The sequence below is a fragment of the Empidonax traillii genome, unplaced genomic scaffold, assembly GCF_003031625.1.
Source record: "Empidonax traillii isolate 1590-97213 ecotype Southwest subspecies unplaced genomic scaffold, ASM303162v1 scaffold110:size1153230, whole genome shotgun sequence".
Taxonomy (NCBI): domain Eukaryota; kingdom Metazoa; phylum Chordata; class Aves; order Passeriformes; family Tyrannidae; genus Empidonax; species Empidonax traillii.
Genome location: NW_020955303.1, coordinates 159,917 through 184,781, shown reverse-complemented (window position 1 = coordinate 184,781; position 24,865 = coordinate 159,917). Strand labels below are relative to the sequence as shown.

The 24,865-nt window shown below is 36.1% G+C and overlaps 1 protein-coding gene across 4 annotated transcripts in view; it reads right to left on the bottom strand.

The window, feature by feature from the left end:
- Window positions 1-24,865, bottom strand: part of GRM8 (glutamate metabotropic receptor 8) — a 328,287-nt gene that overhangs the window by 246,225 nt on the left and 57,197 nt on the right. For all 4 annotated transcript variants that reach the window (XM_027882705.1, XM_027882707.1, XM_027882706.1 and 1 more), the window contains one exon: window positions 17,510-17,726. In XM_027882705.1, coding sequence (XP_027738506.1) covers window positions 17,510-17,726 — 217 coding nt within the window. The remainder of the gene's footprint in view (window positions 1-17,509; window positions 17,727-24,865) is intronic.

Here is a 24,865-nt window from a genome sequence, read left to right as displayed (position 1 = left end):
CATTAAGGCTCCTGTGTTTTCTGAATTTTGGATAATTACTTCAATCAGAATTAAATTTCACTGACCTCTCTTACAAGAAAAATTGAGATGTTTGCTATCATGTCCCCTAAATGAAATGGTGTCTCTGTTTCATAATATTAAATAATGGGTTGATCAAAACTCCCTGATTTCCTTCCTACAAGAGTTCTTCTATTGGCACAGAATACACATGGTATGAGACACAATCTTGCTAATGAGATGATTAAGTTAGGCACTGTCTGACTGAAATTTTAAGTGTCTGGGCCCAAATGAGGACTTCTCAGTTCACTAAAATTGACTCTCCACAGAGCTTAGGCAGTCAATAGAAAAATACAGAGGAAGATCTCATTCTCCTTCTACACCTTCCTTCTTCTGCAGCAGACCACTGATCACTTTTTGTTAACATGTATACATCTAAACCCACTCCATTAAAATCAAATGTCAGTTTTTCATATAAATATGGGGTCTGTTCATAATAAAAATGAGAGAGAAATGGGAAAAAAAAGGGGGGGGGGGGAAGAAGGAAGGAAGGAAATCAAGTAGGTCCAAACCCAACACCAGGGATCTTGATTATATTAACTGCAAAATAAAGGACGAGGTAATTGCCCTTGTTTTAATTATAGGCAAAAGAGAAGCTCTCATTCTCTCACACACACTCTCTTACACTTTCTTTCTCTTTTCCTAATGCTCTCAGAGACTTCTATCTTTACTTAATTGTTTTTGTTGTGAAACTGTAATTGCATGATCTTCCAGATTTTGGGGGACTCCTTTGTCACAGGAAATCCTGGGAATATAACTCTGACGAAAATAAAAGTTGCTAAATTGCCAAAGAACTGAATACAGATGTGATTCACTGTTCATAGTAGAAATCCTTTTTAAAGAGCAACTATTTTTAAAGCATGCTTTAAGAAAATAAATAAGTTTGTACATTCATGGTCTTGTATTTATTTTATGCCAGATAAGGTTCTAGACTTCCAAATACTGTTTTTCTGTGTGTTTATCTGGGAATGTGGGTCTAAGCCTGCACACTCACTACTCTCAAACTTAGAGATCGCAAATTAAAAGGCACCACTTGAATATTTTCCCAAAATAATTTGTAGTTTTTCTATCTTCTCTGAGTGTAGGTAGGCCAGTAGGCAGCCTGGGAAGGTCATTCACACATCTCCAAAAATCAACATCCACCGATCCTAGAGTACCTCCATAGTCTAATGCAAGAGATGGCCTTGATGACCACAGCATTGGATGTTGTAAATCAGCCTCCTGACCACAGCCACTGTTTCAGACTTCTCCAAGGACTTTTGAAGAGTTGAGGACATGATATGCTTACAACCAGAAGCCTTCAGCAGGAACTTTTAAAGGAATGAATTTGGGTGTCTAAGAGTTAAGTTGGGAAAAAACGACAGCTGGAAGGCCATCTGGGGCTCCAACCAGATGGAAGGAATACAATTCATGACATACTACAGAATTAATTCGCTTATCTTCATCCTTAATTCCTCTTTATCATCAAGAAACTGCATCTCTTTTTTTCCCTTTTCCTCCTCTTTCTTAATCTGAAAAATTTTCATAAGCAAGTTATGACAAATTAAAGCTTTCTTCCCCACCACAAAGATCCTGTGGTAGCACATAGTATCTGTAATGCTTTCATTTCACCTACTCCTTTGCTATCAGCTTGGGACTATAATCTCTGTCTCTATCTTTATACAAGCATCATCCATTTAACTCCCTATTGCCACCACAAATATGTATGCATACAAACTTTAAGTTCTGCAACTCAACACAATCAATAAAAACCCTTATAAAAGCAGGACTGGCTCAGTTCTTGGAAAACAAAGCACAGGAAGTTGCACCTAAAACTAAATCAAAAATAACTAACTTCTGGCAACCAGCTTAAGGTATTAAAATCTTGCAAGTCCACGAGACACCTTTACTTCCTTTCTTTTCATAAGTTTGAAATGAACAGACAAATACCATCTTTGTTTCTGCCTGTCAAAAGTTGTTTTACTTCAATAACTGTATTCCTCTTCTTGCATACCAACAATCAAAAATCAAGAGATTTAGCCCAAGGTTAATTTTTATAATTAACATATTAAATGCAAAAGATAGATGAATATATGTCATTTTAGCATATTTGTTGTATCTATTATCTTAGTCCTACAGGCTCAGTGGTATTAGGATTACTTTAATGCACAAACTACAGGTTCTTGCCCTCCCTCCACTCACACTGCCTCTGATAGAATGATTGCTTTATTTTCTGTCTGGTTAGCAGAGAACAGTGATTTTAGTTGATTGAGCAAATTAATCAGGAACAGGCTAGCTTCTTAGTGGCATCAGTCTTATCTGTATTCCTTCATTGTCTAAAATCTGTTTATTCACATGCATGGAAAGGAATGAATTAGAATGGTGGGAAATTCAGTGCTGTGAAGAATTAATTATGTTGGGTAAGCAAAAGCACTGTGTAAACTCTCTCACCAAGTTTTCAACTGCACATGGCATAGACTTGCTAAAACAGTGAATCATACTGGAATATCTTCTGATAGGAAGTTTGGAGACAACAAAGGAGTTTTTGCACTAATAACTAAGATTTGAGCTTAGTTGCAGAGGCAAATGTTTGGTATTGCATTAACCTTTTTATTATCTGTGTTCTGGGGTTTTTTTTAGTTAATTAACCAAAATTCAAAAAAAGCAGTCATATCTGATATACCCTATAATCCATAAAGCTAGAACTGTTTCAAAAGCAAGCTTTTCTAACTGAAATAGTGATTTAGTATAAAACATACTTTCCAAGATCCATATTCGTAGTTACATTTGAAAATCATAGCTCAGAACTGAAGTGAAAAAACAATATTTGTGGATGTATTTCTGTTACTTAAGACAGAATGAGGTAGAGCATAAGGATTTTTTGCCTCATCAAAAGAAACATTTACTAAAGACTTGCAATTTCATTTGAATAAATCCATCTCAAATAGAGCAAAATTACAGAGTCATCAATCATAATACTATCCAAAAGAAATGGTACATTGCTTGAGCAAAAAATGATGATTTTATGGGGCAGATGGAAGCAAAACTCAACTTTCAAGCTTGGAGCCTGCACAACTGTTCTGCCTCTGAGCTTGACCAACAAGGGTCTTAGGACCTGCATTGAACAGTCCTTTCCATAAACTGCTCAAGGGGCATTCTTGAAACTTGCTTTGTTTTCTTTCCCTTTCAGTGCATAAATTAAACCAAAATGGGCAGAATTCAGGGCTTTACTTCCCTGTTCAGCAACACATTACACTGCCTAGAGTACCACACCCTAGCAAAACATAACTGTATTTTGTTAAGCACTTTTTTAGAGTGAACTTAATGCAAACTAAAGGCTGATAACAGAAGAAATCCACGTAGCATCTTTCCCCTTTGTTTATGTTCTTTCTTCCACTTTCCCATTTTCCCTCTTTTCTTCTGTGTAGACTCTGTAATTGTACTAGAGGAAAAGAGCATTGGAACACAATGTATTCTACTATTTAAGCGTGTACATAATCTTTCTCTTACACAAGGTTTTTTATGCCCGTATAACAACTGAAATAAAAAATGAGCAGAAAGAGTTATTTAGAAGGAAACAGAAGGCAACTCCAGCCTGCACAGAAGTCCTTGAATGCCTTTCACCACTCCTCCCGAGAGGCACCTGAGGTGCAGGTAGCCCAGAGGGGCTTGTCACAAGCTTGCAATGCCTGTGGCAAGTGCACATATGGGAACTGATGCTCTTCCATCACTAACACATTTCCTGAACACATCCAAATGTCCTTCTTTCAAAAAGCTGTCTCATTTATAATTGTTTATCACAGAAAGACAAAGAAAGCTCAGACAACTCCAGTGAAACTGACCTTAATTCATGAAACTTACAATTTCATGGACATTATTGTGGAAAACTGGCCATTACCATTGCTCTCAAATTGAGAAGTCATTCTACGTATCAGTTGAACATTTGTCAACACTTAAAATCCTCTTCCCCTCAGCTAACCATGAGTTGAGACTCTACCAAGGTCCACGTAGGACGAAAATCATCTTCAGAGCTCCACGACTTTAAAAGCCTCTGTACAGATATCGTCAACTCATGTATATCTGATTAATTAAAATATCAAAACAATTAAGAGGTTTAATAATGAACAGTAACTACAATAAGAAGTCCATAACTAAGTCTGTAAAACTTGTGCCGCCAATACAATTCTGTAGGCTACTTATTTATTATTAAATCGAATTCTTTGCACTTAACTGGAGGAAAAAGAAAAAAAAATTATGTATTTTTCATATGATTTAGCAACAGAAAGAATATCTTCAGGTTGGCTTTAACATCTCAATTCTGTGAAAAACAAATTATTCTGGGAAAAAAATTAAAAACATTAACTAATTAAAATATTTTAATCAAAGTTAAATAATATTTCTACCTCCTAAATGAGCTCTGAAAGGATTTAATCCATAAAATACTACAATATAATGGAATTAATTAGGAGGTCTGACAATTCTTATAAATTGAACCGCATGATTATCTGCACTTCATTAAGTGCATTAACATGTTGGTAAAATACTTACAATCATATAACTCAATTCACTGGCCTTAGCAAACATTGTAATGCAACTCACAGCAAATCCAATATGCCAGCAAAATGCATGATAATACAGCTGGCAGAGGACAGGCAGAAGTACTGCCTTCATCTGGCTCCTGTCTGAACATAGCAGCAAACCCTGTCTCTGGTTTATGGATTTGCGCTTCATTCCCCTCATCCATGCGAAATCTGCAAAGGGACAGCACCGAAGACCTGGGAAGGCTCTGCTGAGTTATGTAGCTTCTTATTCGACCATGAAAACAAGGTTTATGGTACTCATACCAAACTTCAGCCTAAACTTTAACAGAATGAAGGTTGTTTATTTCCTGGTATTGCACAATACCATTCTCTCTCACCTTTCTGGGACCTAAAATGTTCTGGGATTTGCATGCTGTTTTAAAGGAAGTAGGCCATGCAAAAGGTGAACAGACACCCACCTACTGTCAAAATAAAGGAAAATAAGTAAAGAGGAAAATGGGAATCCCGATGAAAAATGAAGAACTTCACCACAAATTTAGTTCAGATGTTTTGTTCCCATTTTTGAAGAAAAGCAGATCTTGACTTGGTATTCCTGAAAACAGGTGTGGTTCATCTTACTTTAGAGAACATTTACATCCATGGGATTAATGACATCCTGCAAATGCCCTTGATTAGAGATAAGCATTTCCAGCATAAACATTTGCAGGAATCATTAAGGTGTTGTGATAGTTTTATTTGTCTTAGCTCTCCTTCCCCAAACATTTACAAATTCCATAGGTGCATGCACTTCAATGGACTAGGTCCTCAATTTTGAAATCTACAACTCCCTTTTCTTGTGTTTGCAATTTTTGAAATTTTGTTCCTCTCTCTGTGGTAATCCAATCACAGCATTTTGGCAAGCAGTCCAAGGAGAAGATGACTTATGAAGACATATAGAGGGTATTCTGCATTTCTGTATGTTATTGTATGGTATGCTCAGGATGTACATGGCAGAAAGTTTTTGGGACACATACAGCCACAGCAGCATAAAAGGGATTTATCTGCGTGACACCTCTGATACTCAAGGGTATTATTTTGTAATTCATTCTCTTGATTAATTGTGTAGTCAAAATGTCCTGCTTTTATTAACAATGTTAAAGACAGACTGGCACTTTTGTTAGAATGTCAGCATTTAAAACAATTAATTTTATTTCAATTTCTTCTAAAAAGTGATAAAAATTCAGTAATCATTCTATATTGAAGAAAGTGGAGGAACAAGAAACACTATTCCCATCATAGAAAACTCTGGCCTTGCGAGAACAGAGTTTTGACCTAAAAAATAGTTTGTTTTCTGCCAAGAGAAAAAATGAATTAACTCTTTTTATAAGCTGTGAGGTTTCAAAATATGCATATTTCTGCTGTCCCAATTTAAAGTGGTGGTATCACAGCTTGCAATTTGCATCAAAATCCTCCATTTATAACAGAAAAAATTAATTGTAGGATTCTTTCCGACTATTAGTAAAGTACACACACATGCCTGTTTTTTTCTGAAATGAGTAATAGCAATTCTTTGAAATATTATTCTTTGAACAGAAGTCTCTGGAGCTCTGTGGACGGTTTATTAGCCAGTAAAATTGAAAGAATTACTTGTATCTGACTACAGGATCTACTACCCCAGCCTGAAATTGCAGACTCGTGCAAGCATCCAAAAGAGAGCTGCTACTGCTAAGCTACCCCACTGCAAGTTTAATAACAAATGTATGCTTACTGTGACTCAGAGCATAGTATGACTCCTGCCCTTCAACAACAGAAAGAAAATAAATAAAATGAAGACAAGCATATCTCTCTGACATTTCCAATTGGACATTCTTTGCTTGTAATCTTGCAAGAATATTGTCAGCCTTTTAACACTCAACGCATTCAACCCTTCTATATCATGCAGATGAGCAAAGCCCAAATGTGTTTGTGTGTCTTAGTGTGGCATATTAAAAATAGCAGCCAGTGACAACTACAAACTTGTTTCTCAAGCAGGCCCTGGATACTTCTGTATTGGGGGTGTGGGGGAGAAAACAGTAGAACAAGTAGGGAAAGTCGTAAAGAAGTAAAATGAGAAGTGAAACTCCCACTGGTAGGCCCAGAACACATTGAAATTCACAATACAAAGAAAGAATGATAGTGGGCATCTCCTGCTATTATCCTCCTCCTACTGAGCTGGATGATATGTCATAGCACAGTACATAACAATGTGCATAAAGTAACATATCATGTTACATAAACATATAGAATAATGAATACCTGTTTTCTTGCTTTCCTTTCTCTTCAGAGAAAATAAAACAACACTGTCTGCTTTAACAGCTTCCCAGATCTCGGTAAGACTGCCCAGGGAAGTCGACCATATATCATGTACATATACCATTTATTAACAGAATTTAGCCTATGGAAGGAAGGAAAGATAATTCTTGGGCAGCATTAATCTTTATGATTGTTTTTTTCTGACAGGTATTATCATTTAGACAAAACTGATGAAAAATCTTGAAAATAAAGTTTCAGTTTTATTTGTTCATTTTTTCTTTTTAATATCAGAAAGCATAACTGCAAAGCTATCAGATGAATCACTCAGTTGCTGTTTCATTTTATAGCTTTTAAAAATAAAGTTATACTGAAATCTGAATAAAATATGCTTCAGCTATAATACAGAAGTTTGTACAAAAAAACTTAAGGCAATTTCCCTCTGTCTCAATTCATAATGAAACTATCAGTTGTCAAAAGTTCTAAAGAAAGAGAAAATCCAAGTTTCATTTAAGGCTAACCTAATACTTAAAAGACTTCAGTTCTCTGTCACATGGGCTTTGTAACTGAGTCAGTGGCTTCACGTACAGCTGGATGATAACAAACTTTAAAAAGTTACTAACTTGCACCCTCAAACTATCGGCACTACTGGCTCGATAAAAGATAGTACAATCCTACATAATTTAAAGCACCTTGAAGAACAGATGCATTCAGAAAGGGCATATACTTACACAAGACACATTCATAAGGTAACTTCAAATATCTCTGCATTCTGCTCCTACTGGTACTTAGATAGCATGCAAAAGCAGTTACTACCAAAATAGACGAAATATTGAAGAATATTGAATATCCTTGCAGACAAAATACTGAAGTTCATAACAGTTTTTAGAATACTTTAAGAACTTGGGATGAATAGGGAGAAACTGAGGAGTAGGGAAAGGGAAAGGATTCCTGAGGATCAAAAACAAGGAAGAATAGAAAGATATAGTCAAAATTCAGGACTGGAAAAGGCTAATAAATATGTGCTCTAGAAATGTCTACTAGCGTTTGATTTAGATAACACAATGCTCTTTGAAAGGAGAGGGAGAGTACTGAATAGAAAGAAAATAGTATAAAATTACTTGAAATAAAGAAGAGCAGAGGGAGAAGACAGAGTACTCACAAAGCTAGATAAACACATATGTCATAGAAAAATATTGACTATTGACAAATACAAGTGAGCACAGACTGGCAGGAATATCTGGAATTGTTCACACACATCATTAAGTTTTAAATCAGCTGTAGCCATTTGTTAATAAACTTTGAGTGTCAGAAAAGATTGCTTTTGGAAATAATTTGCTTGATACCCAGAAGCCAACAGAAAAAGCTTGCAATTTGTCAGGATGTATAAAGAATGGGGCTGAGAATAAAAATGAGATTACAGTGACACAACATAAATCAATAGTAAGGCTTTACTTGGAGTGTTCAGTCATGACTACACATCTTAACAGAGATATAAATACAATAAGGGATCCAGAAACTGACAACAGAAACCATTAAATGACAATTACTTCATATCTTCTAACCCATAGTTAAGATAAGTAAGAAGGCACAATACAAAGGAGGTTAACTGGATTCTCCTACATATAATAATAATGGCCAGTCTCTTCGCGAACGAAGAACCGGGGAAGGTCTTTCCACCTTCCAGCCTGCGCATTGGATTTTTTAGGTGAGACACAGTGTGCGCGGAACTGAGCCCACCCTTTAATCCTGAGGTTCATCTGCCGGGGCCAAGCACGCTTGGAGGGTGGCAGCGAGGTCCTCAGGACGTAGATGGATTGCCTTACGGGCTAACGAGCTCCATCTGCCCGGGGAGGGGCCTAGCATCCAAACAAGAGGACATTTAATGAGTGAGGTTAAAATGATAACAAGAAGAAATTATAATGGATATAAATTTTCATGCTGCAGAAAATCTAAGCATCAACCACTAAATACCTGGGTTTAAGAACACTCCTTGGATAGGTAATTCTGCCAGTGACTAAGTAAGATTGTGATACGTTTCCCTTTCATATACTGACACCACCACTGGAGACAAGATATTGACTCGTAGTTTTTGACTCAGTCTGACAGTTACAGAGTTTCATTGTTTTAACTGCAGCCACAGATCACAAAAGAGCTGATACTGAAAGTATATTACTAATATCAATCCTTAGGCATTTCTCTGACATGATTTTTAAAAGGTATAATTCTCTAAGTGAAAAAGCAAAGCTGCAAAAAAATGCTAAACATTTAAAACTACTAGAAACCATTTGAAGACAAACAAGTGAAATTTTCTAAGTAAATTCTAGAGCCTCAAGAATTTGTGTGTACCTTCTTAATGTGAATGAGTGATGATTCTAGACCAGCAAAGACCCTGAGATTAGCTCATCTGGTTAGGGCATGGTGTTAATAACCAAGGTTGTGGGTTCGATCCCTGCATGGGCCATTCACTTAAGAGGTGGACTTGATCCTTGTGCGTCCCTTCCAAATCAAAATATTCTGTGAAATCAGAAACACTTCTTCCTGACAGGAGCATAACTAAGGTTACCGTTCAGATTCTGTGAGCCTTTTGACATGTTAACAAAAGAACCATGTAAATACAGCCCAAGCCCATGTCACCATGTTCTTTCCTGTCACCTTTACTCAGATGGTGCCCTGAAATACAGGCTGTCCTTACAAAAGTCTGTGAACGCTGGGAAAGCAAAACCATTAAGTGCTCTGTTGGCAAAGTTCACTCACACGTCTGATCAAGGTTGGGCCACAGTCTGCCTATTCTATCCCTGACTACTGCTGGACTCACATCATCTGCACCACTACAAAAGGTGCTTGGCTGAACCTTGTGTGAAAAAAAGCTTTCTGCAGAAGTGACATTAACAGAAGTTTATGTAAAACATAGATGATAGAGGATCTATTTCTAGATAAAGGAGGGGAAAAAAAAAAACTCACTTATGGTAGAATCTGTGAAGATTCTGGAACTTATTGTTAACATATTTATTGTTTTTTTTAAAACAAATCAAGCACAACCACTATGGAAAATAAGCTGTCAATTAATTTTCCATAGTCCTCTGTCTTGCACCACAATAAAATCATAATGGAAACACCAAACACGGGTAGCTTTATTCAGACTGCAAATCATATTGTGAGTCCTCAATGCTTTCCCTTCTAGTACTCCCTTCACAAATACTCACACTTAACACAAGAATATCTCCACCAGGATTAACTCTGTTAAAATCCACCTCCTCCTAATGGGAATTTGGTTATAAACAACTCGAATGACTACATTTTAATTATGTGTGAATTGTTTGCTCTGGGATTCCTTCTAGCAAAAGAGAGCCATAGAATCTATGAGAAGCTACAGGCTCAATGGCAATACATACTAATGCACAGAAAAGCAGCACTTGAGAAATTTCCTTCCTGTCATCACCTTAAAACCTACATACTTATCCTACTTTTTATTTCAAAAATTTTATTAACAGTTTATATGGCCAGAAAAAAATCCTTACAATCATAGATGTCTCAAGCATAGTATAGACTACAGTTTAAATAGTGATTTCTAAATTTGACCCAACATTTTGTAGCGATCTTCCTTTTAGAAACATTTCACTTAATTATTTAAATCTCAAATAAATATACCAGTATCCCTTAGTATTTTTAAAATGCTTTTCCACCTCTAATAATAAAAAGTACACCATACATCTTTTTTGAAATGGTTTCCCTAAAATTGACTTCAGTTTATAGACACTGAAACTTGTAATCTCCAACCGTTCCTGCAGAGTTCCACATTTGAAAAACCAGCTTTCATCATGAAAATGCATGTTCATTATGAACATCAAACAATATATTTCAACAAAAATACTTCTGCTGAATCTAATTTTTAATCTAATAAGATTACTCTCTTAAAATTAGCATCAACCCATTTATAATTTTGTTTGTATTTTTACATTTAAAAAACTTGAACAAGATATCTTTCCTGGACATCTATATTATTCTTTGAATTTGTGTTCACAACCAACAGTGTTCAGATGAAGTAAAATGCAAAAAAAGTCATAGTCCAATGTCTTTTGTAGTATTTACAGTACTGTAACTTGTGAGCTTTCTACAGAATGCTTAAAAAGTGCCTCAGCTAACTGACGGATGAAGAAACACTTCAAGAGCTATTAAAGCCACTCTTACAACAATTTCTGCAAGGTCAGAGTGCATACCAAGATAGTATGCTTACTGCTCCCAGAAAGCTCCCTAAAATTATAGAGAAAAAAAATAATTATAGCTAAAAAATATCACATTGATTAGCACCACTGAGAGAAATTAAAATGGTCCTTCATTTTAAATCCCTAGAAATTACACTGTTCTTTATCAGGTACTAATTGGCACAAATATTAAAAACTGATGGAATAATTTTCAAGCTTTTGCAATATTAATACATCTACCATCTGATTTTGTAATTTTTCAGACGTTACTTTGAAGCTCCTGTAGCCAATTATATCATGTTATTATTAATTACAGCCTGCAGCTTGAAATACAGTGCTATCAATCGAGTTAGCTGCATAAACTTTAAACTGAATTAAACTATTTACCCTTTGTGAGGGTATGTTAGAATATTATTAGTTGTGAAAATTAATTTGTTAAGCTTGAAAACAACCTTTAAAGGAGAAATATCTTTGGGGAAAAGGTTATATTTCATGTATTGTATTTCTTCCATCTTACTGTTGCAAGAATTTTTAATCTTCTATTAAATAACACCTTGGGGTTGGGAGAGAAATCTATTCATCAGCTTACTTTACAAAATACAGAAAGTTTTAGATTTATATCAAAAATATACAAGGATTACTGCAGGAAATTTGAACTAATCTTAACAGCAATCCATCCTATTTCTAAATTATGAATGAATAGTCTAAGTGGAGAAGAAAGGTTACATCCGTTAAGTTTTATTTTCCTCCTCAAACCTCCCTCACTGCTTCCCAACAGACTTTCGCTTTATCCACTGAAAATTTTAGAAGTTCAAAAGTTTTTAAAGGTAATTCTGCCTCTCTGGAGACATTCAAAACCCACCTGGACTCATTCCTGTGTGACCTGCTCTAGGTGACCCTGCCTTGGCAGGGGAGTTGGACTGGATGATCTCCAGAGGCCCCTTCTAACCCTAACTATTCTGTGATTCTGTGATTCTGTAAGAAGACATCAAAAAATTTGTAGAAAAGCAGAGGTACAATGCACAACTGTAAACACATTCCTAAAAACAGGTATTCAAGGGCATACATTGATAATAAGTACATCATTCTCTTCTGGAGTAAAGCTGTCATGAAGTTATCTCATTTTGTCTCAGTCAAAGATCTGGTGCTAAATGCACTTTGCTGTCTTCTTTACAGCTCTGGCAAGACACACAAAATCAACTTACAAGCAAAAAGGGGCAAGCAACGCTCAAGTTTCTCACCTATTCTTAATGATCAGCTCAGTTCCCTGCCTTTATCATTTTTGCCTCCTCTTCTAACAGTTTTGTAAGTGTTTCACTGCCAGTACCTATCAGCAGTTGACCAATATTGGCTAATAAAATCTGTCATGTAGCATTTCATCTATTATTTGTAGATTTGTTGCCCTTTCTAGTACAAACATTGCACTAACTGAGCAAGTATTCTGAACCCAAAGGAATTTGTCTGAACCGAATGCTTTTGTGTTTTGAATTAAAAAAAAAAAAAAAAAAAGGAAAGCATCCCATAATTTTATCTCCAATGGTACATTCATTTGGTTTCTAATAACAGAGGGAATGAATCTTTAAAAGAAAGTCAGATTAGAGACTTTCCAACATTTATTTTGTCAAAGATAATTAACAGCAAAATAAATAGAAGAAAAATATTTAGCATGACATTTTAATGAGGACTTAGTAAAATATGCTTTCTTTTTTTCCCTGTTTTAGTTTCTATTGCTGAGTCAAGTTTCAGTTTAATTTCTAAACTCTTAAACAATTTGCATTAATTCATTCCTTTGGTCAATGTACCAAAATTATTTGATGATGATGTCAAAATGACTACAGTAATATCACTGATTACCTTGTTAAACGGATTAAAAAATTCTATAAATTTTAATCATTGTCTTCAAACAATAATGCATGGAAGAATGATTCGGAATTAGGGCCATTCCCTAATCTCCTTCCAATCATTGTCATGTAAAATATTTAATTTCCAGCTATGCTTTTTTGCAGACAGGATCTTTGTCATTAAAATGAGAGGAGATTTTGATATGTAATATATTCGGTGACACATCAGGGTGGCACCACTTTGACCTTTTCAGTATTCCATATTTCATTTGGGAGCCTGTTTCTTCCTTTCTGCTCCTGTTACTGATCAAGAAATAGAAGTTGAACAGAGGGCCAGTCAAACTGCAAATTAGAGGGAGTTAAGCTCGCAACCAAAAATGACATTATAAGTACATAAAATTAATCCCTATTTTAAACATATGTGAAATGCAACTCCTTTTTCAACTCTCAACTTTATAAAACCAAACAATAAACAAAAAACCCCCAAGCTTTCCTATTTGCATTTTCAAATCTGTTATCTTATGTCCTCTCACACATTGATTTTTTTTCAGAAATGAATATATCAATATCTTTCACATCCTTTCTTCAATTTTTTTTTGCTTTTCATTATACTTCTAATTCTTTTTGCTTCCAGTTGTTGGCTACTTAGATAGGATCTGAGTAAAGTACTCAGCAAAGAACTGAGCTGTCCTATTCATTTGCATAGCAGCTGCACAAGGGGAGCACTGTCCTAATCAGGATCTCTTAAAACATGATTTATTAACACAGAGTTGGTAACTTTTGCTGTTGTGTGCAGTCTTACGCTGTACGATGATTTTTACAAATCTGTGTAAACTCTATTGTCTCAGACCTCATAGTTAGATGCTATCCAAACTTTCCATTTTTAAAACATTTCCAGTCCTATGGTTCAGGTGAAAAGTCTGAGGACAGAGAATAAGAGGATCAGGCTGAAAGGGACACCAAGAAATCATTCAGTCCACCTCCCAGCCCCAAGGAAGAACTAACTACACTTACATAATCACTGGGCAGGTGTTTGTCTAATGCATTCTCCCAAATCCTTAGCAATGGAGGTTACAAAATGTCCTCAAGCAAGCTGATATAATGTTTTGTCTTAAACATTAAAAGGGGCTTTCTCCAAATCTAGACATAATCATGCTACAGACTGATTCCATTACTTCTGTTTACATACAGTGTATTTGGAGGAGCAAGTGTCTATCTTTCTGTAAAAGCCCAACTAAAAGTATTATTTCCCATCACCTTCCCTTCTTAGTCAACTCTTCTTTAGGCTAACCCCTTTGCTCAGTTATGAGGTTCCACAATTGACAGGCAAATTAGAGGATTACTCCAATTATTTTACAGATGGCATGCCCATCTGCATGGTCCATTAAAACAAGAGGAATATACACAGGTTATAATTTATTGTCATCCTCACATCATTTTTTTAAACAGTATTTTCTGACTAGTCCACCTGAATTTCTCATTGTTCAGATCCTTCTTGCTGAAGCACAATGCCTTGCATGTGTCACCTAAATTTTTAGTTTTCCAGACTGTGTCTTCAGATTTGGACTCTAAGAATATCTTCCAAAACACTCCTAGTCCTTCTGAGATTAAAGTAACCTCCAGATTTTACAGTATTCCTCATTCCTAGCCCACCTGGGTTAAACATGGAAATATTAGCTAGTACCTCAGTCAGCATAAACAACTGTCAAATACGACATAACGCATTTTTTCATTTAAATAGAAATCTAAGTAAAGTTTTCTAGATAGGTCTGCATCCAGTCTGTATGTTTTCACCTAGATCACAATTTCCAAATTTGCTCAGGAGAATATTGCAGTTGAGATAGCACTACAAAATTCAAGAGTCATGACACATCAACTGCTTTTTCTTCAGCTATAAGCTATTATTCTGTCAAAGAAAATTATGGCTTTTTATTAGATGGCTTTGATACTATTTGTTCTTGACAATTCTGCACTGGCTATCAATCTTGTCCCTGTGGTTACATATGATTTACCTGATTATTTACTTGAACATTTCTCTAGGAAATAAAAATTACTTGTCTGTCCTGCCTCCCTCTGCTTTCCTTCTTTAGAACCGTTAGACTGCGCAGTACCCACAATAGTTGGTAAGTCGCTGTGAGCACCAAGGTTGCCAAAATCAAGTGTACTAGTAGAAAATACAAATCACAAGGGGAAAAAAAAAAAGAAAAAAAAAGATAAATCAAACCACAAATCATGATTTATTGTGCTTCCTGGTATTACATAGACCTTGTAATGTTTAGGAGACCCATTCACAATTTTAACTGCTTTGGATTCATAATCCTGTTAATAATATTTATTTAATCCTATTCATGTTAATTATTTATCAAATGACAATGGTCTTTTTTATTCTAGGATAGATCAAGATCCAACTGACATAAATTCAAGCCACTGTTGAATCATAGGTGTTGTTTTTGCACCCCTTGGAAGATCACAGAATCAGCCGGGTTGGAAAGGACTTCTGAGATCATCAAGTCCAACCCTTAATCCACTACCACCACAGTTACTAGACTATGGCACTAAGTGCCACATCTAGTCACGTCTTAAAAACCTCAAGGGACAGAGAATCCACCACTTCCCTGGGCAGCCCATTCCAATGCCTGATTACCCTCTCCGTAAAGAATTTCTTCCTAATATCCAACCTAAACTTCCCCTGGCACAATTTAAGAATATGCCCTCTTCTCCTGTTGCTGGTTGCCTGGGAGAAGAGATCAACACACACCTGGCTAAAACCTCCTCTCAGGTTGTAGCCAATGATGAGGTCTCCCCTGAGCCTCCTCTTCTCCAGACTAAACAACCCCAGCTCCCTCGGCCTCTCCTCACAGGACTTGTGTTCAAGTCCCATCACCAGCTTGGTTGCTCTCCTCTGCACCTGCTCCAGCACCTCAATGTCCTTCCTGAACTGAGGGTCCAAGAACTGGACACAATACTCCAGGTGTGGCCTCACCAGCACTGAGAACAGGGTGAGAATCACTTCCCTCGGCCTGCTGGCCACACTGTTCTTGATGCAGGCCAGGATGCCACTGGCCTTCTTGGCCACCTGGGCACACTGCTGGCTCATGTTCAGCCTCCTGTCAATCAGCACCCCCAGGTCCCTTTCTGCCTGGCTGCTCTCCAGCCACTCTGTGCCCAGCCTGTAGCACTGCAGGGGGTTGTTATGGCCAAAGTGCAGGACCCGGCACTTGGCTTTGTTGAACCTCATCCCACTGGAATTGGTGATATGAGATATGAGAAATATGAGGTGTCTCATGTTCCTGGAAATGGGAAAGAGTAAAAAGTCCTGAACACTCTATTTTATTTGTTTGCTTTCAGAACTCAGCAGAACTAGCTGTGTTACAGATTGTTTCAAGAATAAGTGATTTTTCAGCCAATAAACTACTCAGTAAGGGTCTGGGGAAGCCAATCTATTTGCAATAGATGAACCATCTCTTTGAGATATGAACTGTGAAAGGATTATCCATGCCTTTGCTAACTCCAGATCAAAGCAGGGTACTGTAGTCAGCTTAGTCTCTCCCATGAAGACACCTAGGATCTGACAGTACTGCTTAGAAACTAGAAAAAGAGTATTTACTGGTTAAACTACCAAGCATATTATATACACGGGTTCCCTAGTAGCATGAATCACTGTGGTTTTGTCCTACTGCCAGCTTGTTGTGAGTAATTACTTACCTTTATGGTTCAAGTATAAGTACTTGAAACACACATGTGCCTTCCTGTACGATTGAGATGATCTCTATATTCACATGCAGTTATTGAAAGTGGGAGATCATATTTTCTCACCCAAACTGATTCAAAAGAACCAGATTTCATATGTACACGCCCCGAGAGTCAAATCCAGTAGATTAATCTGGTCTTTTTGAGAAAGGACAGGAAGACTGTCTGCAGGGGTTTTTTGGCGTGTCATTTAAGACTGTACTTAGTGAAAGGTCAATTTCACCCTCCTTTAAACCACCTGCTGCTTATCATCTTATGACTAGCTATCCAAAACCTTCTGCTCCTGAGAAACAGACATTTTCTTCAGTCCAGAAATAACTACGGTAAGTGTGAAAAAAAAAAAAAACAAAACAAAACAACAAAAGGATCAAAGGGACCTAAATATACTTCTGATAATAATATCTGTATTTGTACAGTACATTTCATCATGAAAGAAAAACAACAAGGTTATGTCTTTTATTTCAGAGGATTTTTTTGTTGTTTTAAAAATTCATCAAAATAAAACCCCCTATATTTATCAATGCTGAAACGCGGAAAAATCTTTCACTGGATTACAATTTTCCTAAGCTAAATCAATCATATCTCCTCAAATCTGGTTGTAATTCAGATGGTGGTTGCTTTTTGCCCCTAACTCAACAAGGAATTCCTCTTTTCCAGAAGGGGCAAGTGACACACATTTTTTGCCTCTCTTCTTAAATTGCTGCCAGAGCCATCACCTTGGCAGATGTACATGAAGCAAAATCACCCACCTGAGTTCAGGTAACACAGCCGTGAGTGTTCTGATCACCCTGCTTAGACCCAAGCAGAACTCAGTGATGCTCTGCAACTCAGCAGCTGTAAATACAAAACCTGATAAAGATACACTCACCAATTTCTCTGGAGATCTGGGTGAACGCCTCCACACCACTCTCTCCATAGTTGCCTTCAGAAGCCAGTGTCGAGACATAGTTCCACCCAAGGGCCGTCACGATGTCCACCATGGCCTGTGCTTGGTAGGAGTCCGGTGGGACCACTCGAGAGAAGTAGTCATACCTGGTGTTATCGCTCAGTTCTGGAGCTGTAGATGCATAGCTGATTTGAGGTATCTGCAAATAGAATGACAAGTCACTCAAGCCAATATAGTAACATTTTACACTACATACTTCTATGTTTGAAAGGCTCAAAAGAGATTATGCACAGGCATTGTGCAGAACCAAGTATCTTGTCTTAATTACATCAGCTGATCAGAAAGCATCTCAGATTTTGTCTGTCAGTCAAGCCTTATTGTATAACGCTCTCACCAAGAAATAATACATTCAGTCTTGCTCCACATGTCATGATTCTTGACATGTAAGTGTTACAACTTCTCTTTATATCCTGGCTCTCATAGAAACATGTGAAGAAAACAAAAAAGGTCGGGGGGTGGGGGGGAGGAAGGGGGAAATCTTACTACAGAAGATCAAAAGGTCAGTTATTATGACTGTGATTCTTAAAAACGTTACACTTAATTTTGACAAGTAAAATGTGGATTATTTCCATTTCATTGTTTTCTTTACTTGTGCACATGCACATGTGTGTTCCCATTTTATTATAATTTTTCAAGCTTTCACTGCCATAGATTTTTCATATTGAAGTTTTAATATGGCATGTACATTATTTAAGAATATGAAGGCTATGTAGTTAATAGCAAAAGCTGTTTGATGAAAAAAAACCTAAAAAAATTACCTGTATATGACATACATATAGAGAAGGAGAAAGCTTACAAGGATGGTAAACTTTATAGAAAACACCTCAATATTCTTAGTAGAAACAAACCTAAATAACTGAAATGCATTTGAAAATACATTATTAGTCTCTTAGGGGAAAAACAAACCAAAAACAAACAAACAAAAAACTAGGGTCGTTTTCTGGTAACTCTTGTCTTAAATAAATGGTTCAGCAGTGACCAGAAGAAACTGTCTGTAAGAAATACTTATGAACTATTACTGATACTTAAGAATTATTCTGAAGCGTATTTTGGTGCAAGAAAATTAAATTAAAATTTATGCTAACTTAAAAGGGGAATTATTTTCTCCTTCAAAACTGATGAAATAGTCATTAGATTAAAATGAAAGATACTCCAAATATTGCATTGTGTTCGTGACCTATAGGAATAATAGGTGCTTAGTTCATGTCTCACAAAACATGAAATAGTTTTCGAGAAAGAAGTCTGAATGGAGTTACTAAATTGATTCTGCTGAGAGCCAAATTTAGCAGCCCCAGGCAAGAGGTGATCTTGTAAATGTTCACTGTCTATCAGACGCTACAGCAGAAGATTTCAGTCCAAGCACTACATCCAGTACACTGTTTCCTCATCAGTACAAACTAAAAAAGGGATTTGGGGCAAATGTCAGGGATTCAAAGAGTCTGGTCATTAGCCATACCTGCAAAGACAGTGTAGACTATTACAGCCTGAAAAAAACAGTTTGTTGCCTCAGGGGTGACAAAATCACTGCTCAGTCAGAAACAAACAAAATAAACTCTTATGTATCTTGGCTGTATTCTTCTTTAACAAATTTTCTACACATGGAAAAGCCTCAGAATAAATAATCTGAAATGTTTTTATAATAAAAACCAGAGAGAATGGGAAAAAAAAAAAGAGAGGGAAGATCACAGAAAAAGTTATATTTAGTGGAAATCAATATTCCTAACATAGCAAAGACACACCAAGTAAAAATAAAGCATAAATTGTTCTTACAAAACTTGCCTTGTATAAATTCCCTTTCTTTCTCGAAGTGTTTGAAACGTCTTTATCTCTTTCCAGACAAGAGATTTTTGGCATGGAATAACAGAATTATGCATATTTAGAGCACGTATCCTTCCCTTTTTAAACTTCCTCTGTTACTCGCTAAACCAGTCAATTTTGCTACATATGGAAAAAAAATGACACTGAAATGGCACTGAAAATCTTGAAGCCCAGACTACAGACTTATATCCATTAAGTTTCTCAATTCCCACTTTTCTTCAGGTATTAGATGAATAGCAAATCCTAGATACGTCTTTGTAGGAGAGTCATTGGTTCAACCACAGCAATGAGACATGTCAGATCAATAAAGATATTATATGTACTATGAATATCACTTATTTGGGGCCTTGGAATATGCAGGAAAGAGATGCTACTTTCTTACTTTTCAGCTCTTTGCAGTTCAACTTCCCTAGAGTCATTTATAATAACACTGGAAGAAAATAGAAGGTGAATAGAGTCCAAAACCATACCCTGAAATCACGAGGCACAACAGTATGCTTAATGCAAGTAGTATGCACCACTACTTTGTAACATCTGCCAACTTTTCAAAAGCAGGAAATAACAATATTCCATGTAAAAGTAGCAAGTAAGACACTCTCTAAATAGCAAGCCAAGACTAAGTCTTGATGAAAAAACAGTTCTTGCAATGAAATATACAATTATTTTCCTTATTTCTTTTTGTATATATCCCTCATGGTTAAAAACAACACTACATTCAAGAATTTTCTCCCCAAAATTGCAGATCTTCCACCCAGAAATGCCTCCTTTATTTCTTTTTTTGAAAGTATTTTACGCAAAAGCAAACAGAAACTTCCTTCCTTGCCTGTTTTTAAATGCACACTTGTATACAGGGTAGCTCTGAAAAATAGCTTTAAAATTTGAGAATTCGGAGTAGTTACACAGGAAGTGAAAAGACTCAGAAAAAGACTCAAAGAAATTGCTCGGCATGAGGACACATTGTTTGGATTTAGTGGTTCAATAATCCATGAATAAAAAACATATACATTAAAATGTAACAACTCTAATTATGGACTGTAAGTTTAATAAAGCATTTTATATGTCCCCAAGTACATTTTACAAGACAGAGCATAATGCTGCCTAAGCAAGGGAGCTGTTATGCTCTATCAATTCAGTAATACGTGTTTTTAAAACTCCCTAAAAACAGACTGTATTTATACTTTAAGTTCCACTGGCCCCTCGAGACATAAATTTGCATTTTGAAAGAGACCTGTAAAGGAGTTTTATATTTCTCATTTTAGATTTCTCAGTCTAATTTTTCTAAATCAAATACCATACTTGCAACGTTTACATTGTACCTAAGTGATATATATCACTGTTAATAGTGTATTTCCTTCTCTTTTGGGGGAAAAAAAAAATCAATTATGTAACCACATTTGAGTCGTTTCTCGCACAACAGCTGTCACATTCACTGATAATTGCTAAAAGCATTCCTGTTTCAATGCTCATTGATACAATTTTTCTGTACTTTCCTGCCCTATGGTTTGGCCCTTTCCTCCCATTAACCTATAACGTTCTGATAAACTCTCAACTTCTAATGCGTGACAGACTTGAACTCTCTGAAATTATTATACAGAGGAATTCATAGAAATCTTATTTTCATTACTTTTAAGACTTGAGCTATTTCTTAAAAAACAAAAAATCCTAGTGTAATTTTTTGAAACAATATCTCTCTGTAGTTACATACTGGTCTTAATCCTGATACATACTGAACTACTGATGAAACTACAAATGATCCCTCATTCCTTTAATCTAAGTCAGTGGTGGCTTCATGTCATTCTATTATTCAGTCACTGGCATTAAAAAAAAAAAAAGAAAAAAAAAGGTTCTGCATACTTAAAAAAATTAAGTATTTTGGAATAAAAAAAATAAAAACAAACAAACAAATGACAACAAAAAACGTGCTAAGCAGAGCACCTAATCCTTCAAGATACATTCAACCCAAAATCTACAGTAAGGAAGAGTCTGTTTTTCCTGGATTTTTCTATATATATCTCCTATCTGATGCAAAATCTTTTTCTAAAACGTCTCCTCCCCAAAGAATTAGAGAAGATAGAGCAGGTACTTTCAGAACTGACTGCCCACAAGCGTGACTGTGGCAACTCCTCAGAGGGAGAACAACATCTGTACAAGATATCCACCAAGCATTACTACAAAACAGATTTGTACTATCTTAAGGAGAAGGTGTGGACAACTTCAGGAGTGCCAAAGGCAGCTAATGTAACTTTTGATTTATTTCAGCCAAATGGTAAACCACTTTCAGTTCCTCTTACACTGAAAACAAAAGCCACCCACTGCTCCTGAATCCAGGACTGTTCATAGAGGAGCATCACGCTGGATCTGTTTGGTAGGTTCAATGCTGGGATCCAAACCCAAAAACATAGAAGAGTTGAACTGAGGATGGCAGAGGAAGCAATGTGACTTAGTTGTGCCCTTCCAGTAGAGTGTCTTCACCACAGGGGCCATCTCTTAGTATGATTTCTATTCAATTACATGTTGTCCGAGTTTTGGGCAACAGTTCACTAGAACCCTTTTTATTGAGCTTTTAAATCCATTTGCATGCCACATTTGTCAATGTAAAGCATCAGCTGGCCATTTCAAATGCCATCTTCTTTTGTGCAGTCTTTCAGCTGAAAGCATGATTTGGGAACAGAACAGCAGATAGTGAAATGAGCTAAGCTCATAAGAAAAAATACCTGAGAAGGGCATCACCAGTAATTTTGAACATTAAAAATTATGAGTTATACTCACAGCAGTAACTATGCTGTACAGTCACACAGAGTAATGGGCCTAAATTACTCACATCTTCAGTTTCACTACCCACTCAGTCCTATCACTACTAACTTTAACATATCAACTAGCATTTAATTTCTCTTTTCTATTCTCTAATCACTAAGAAATCCTTTTTTTGAGGAACATTAGCAATAGCACATTAAAAATAGTAATAATTGCAGCTAAAAAATTGCAGTCAATAAACTTTAAGTTAATGACTGCTCAATATCAACCAGATTTTACCACCAACTAATAATGCTTGCAAAGGAGTAAAAGTACTTGAAATAAAATTTGACTGTGGAAAGATGTTTTGAACTTGATGATTTTTCTGAATTTTAAATGTCTATTATTAATCATTAATGAACTCATATTTTCAAGATTTTTATTCCCTCTTCTGTACAGCAAGAAAGAGTTCTTTGTGAGTACAAAAAACTTCGCAGCAGTGAAATGAATCCTCAGGGCCTAGATATTGAACAGCTGCTGGAGGAGAGCTGAGGTCACTATACTTTAGCTATTAGTGACATTTGTAAATTGCCATCACCCAGAACACCACCTTAGTCTGCTTTCGCTTCTGAAAAATGTGCCAGCCTGCAGCACAGTAATCCCAAAGTCTTTCACGGAGGACATTCAAGATTCAAAAGAGTTTGATGAAGCTTAATAATATTTTATTCTATAACAAACAATACTAAAAATGTCCTTTTTTGTACTAACTATAGGAGGAGATGTAATGCACCCTGGAACTGTCCATTTCAGTCCAGTGATAATAAAGAGAGCCTGGGAGATTGATTCAACTGTTCTACACACACCATGTAGAACAATACTGTAAACAGTTACATGTCTTTCATTAAATCCCACAATTCCGATCATTTTGGCTACACATGGCTATTAGGGCATCTTATGTTCAACTACCTTTTACAATGTCTTCATCCTTCCATCTATGACAAAAACTGTATAGGTCACCCATGCCATCACTAGGGACCTTGCTTCATTAATTTCAGAATAAACTGTTATCAAATCACCCCAGGAAGATGTAACACATTAAGTTTCGGAGATCTGAGATGCCCCATTCAATGCTCAGAGCAGCTGAACAGGGCGACACCTTGCCAACTCCACCAACTACAAAATACTTTTGCCAGAGTTGACATCATGGAAAAGTTTCAACATATGACGTTTTCTGATTCAGTGTCTTTCCATGGATTTTAGCATGAGGAGGAGCAACCTACAATAATACATCTTCCCAGTAGATATATTCATGTATTCACTTCTATTTTAAACAGAGGCAATTCTAAGCTATATTTATTTAGATGAATACACTTGATGCTCTGTATGTTAAGGATGCTTAACTACAGTATTTATCATGTGTCCAGCAATTCATGTTGTTCAGGAATTACCAGAGATTTCCACCTATCCTCAAAAATATGTTCATATCAGCTAAAGCAAAAGCAAGAAAAAACAAGTATTCTTTTGACCCAGATGAATACAATTTAAGTTGCATTTAGTTCCAAAAAAAAGTTTAGTAGAATTTAAAAGCTTTGGAAACTGAAAGAACAAAAGTATAATCTGAAAGCTGTCATTAGTTGATTTCTCTTGGTAGGCAAGATTTTTTTAAACCCATTTGAAATATTCCATGTCATTCAATTTGCAGTAAATATCATAGTGTTTTCTGTCAAGGATACTTGCAATTCATACACCTAATCATGAAGAGGTAATGATGGATTATTTCAAATCTTTTGAAAGTTCCCTATATATTTGGATGGGTTTTGCGCAAAGATATGGGTTTTGTGACAAAATGCAACACAGCTGTCACTATTTTTTGCCCAAAAACACAGGACAGAAGTGATCCATAACACCTAAATGCTTCTGCTATGGGATGGGTAAACTATGTTATTCTTTCTTTCCTCTTCCATTAGTCTTTTGCTGGCTTTACGTCTTTTGCCAGTTACCTTCTGAAGACATATTCCTGAACAGAATACAACTTCAACTATCTGCATTGATCTTTTCATGGAAAGACATAGCTGAGAATCAATGCAGCTCTGCTTGTTGCCAACAAAATTATTTCTACAATCATCATAAATTGGTCTGGTACGTGAAAAACTGCACATACAGATGCAATCACTAGCCCTGTAAAAATATGGAGGTAAAATCAAACACGCAAATCCTCTCTTATTACTGATTTTCTCTTTTATTTTTTTTCCTCCACTACAAACACACTAATTATCTATCATACTTATTTCTGAGGTTATTGCTGGTGGTCAAATGGACTAGCAACTACAGTACTCTGAATAAACTGAATTACCCTAGAAAAAGTAATTTTTTTCTAGTTAATACATGTAACTGCATAGTATCAGATTATGGGCTGAAAAACTATTAAATCTTCATTGCATTGCATTCTATCATCTCTTGCCGGAAAGTATCTTTCACAAAGTCTAATGAGATATGCTACAGCAAGCGTATTTCAGTTTATGATCTCCTCTGCTGCCCTTGTAGAACAGGATGAGACAAATAAAGAATGTGTATAATAGAAAGTATGAAATATAAAGTGTTTGAATTTAAGGAGTTTCCTCCTAGTGGGTTGGAGTAGGTCAGGGACTCATTAGAAGTCATTACTTTTAATTACACACAAGGGATACTATAGAAAATAATAATAATACAATATCCTACCCTCAAATC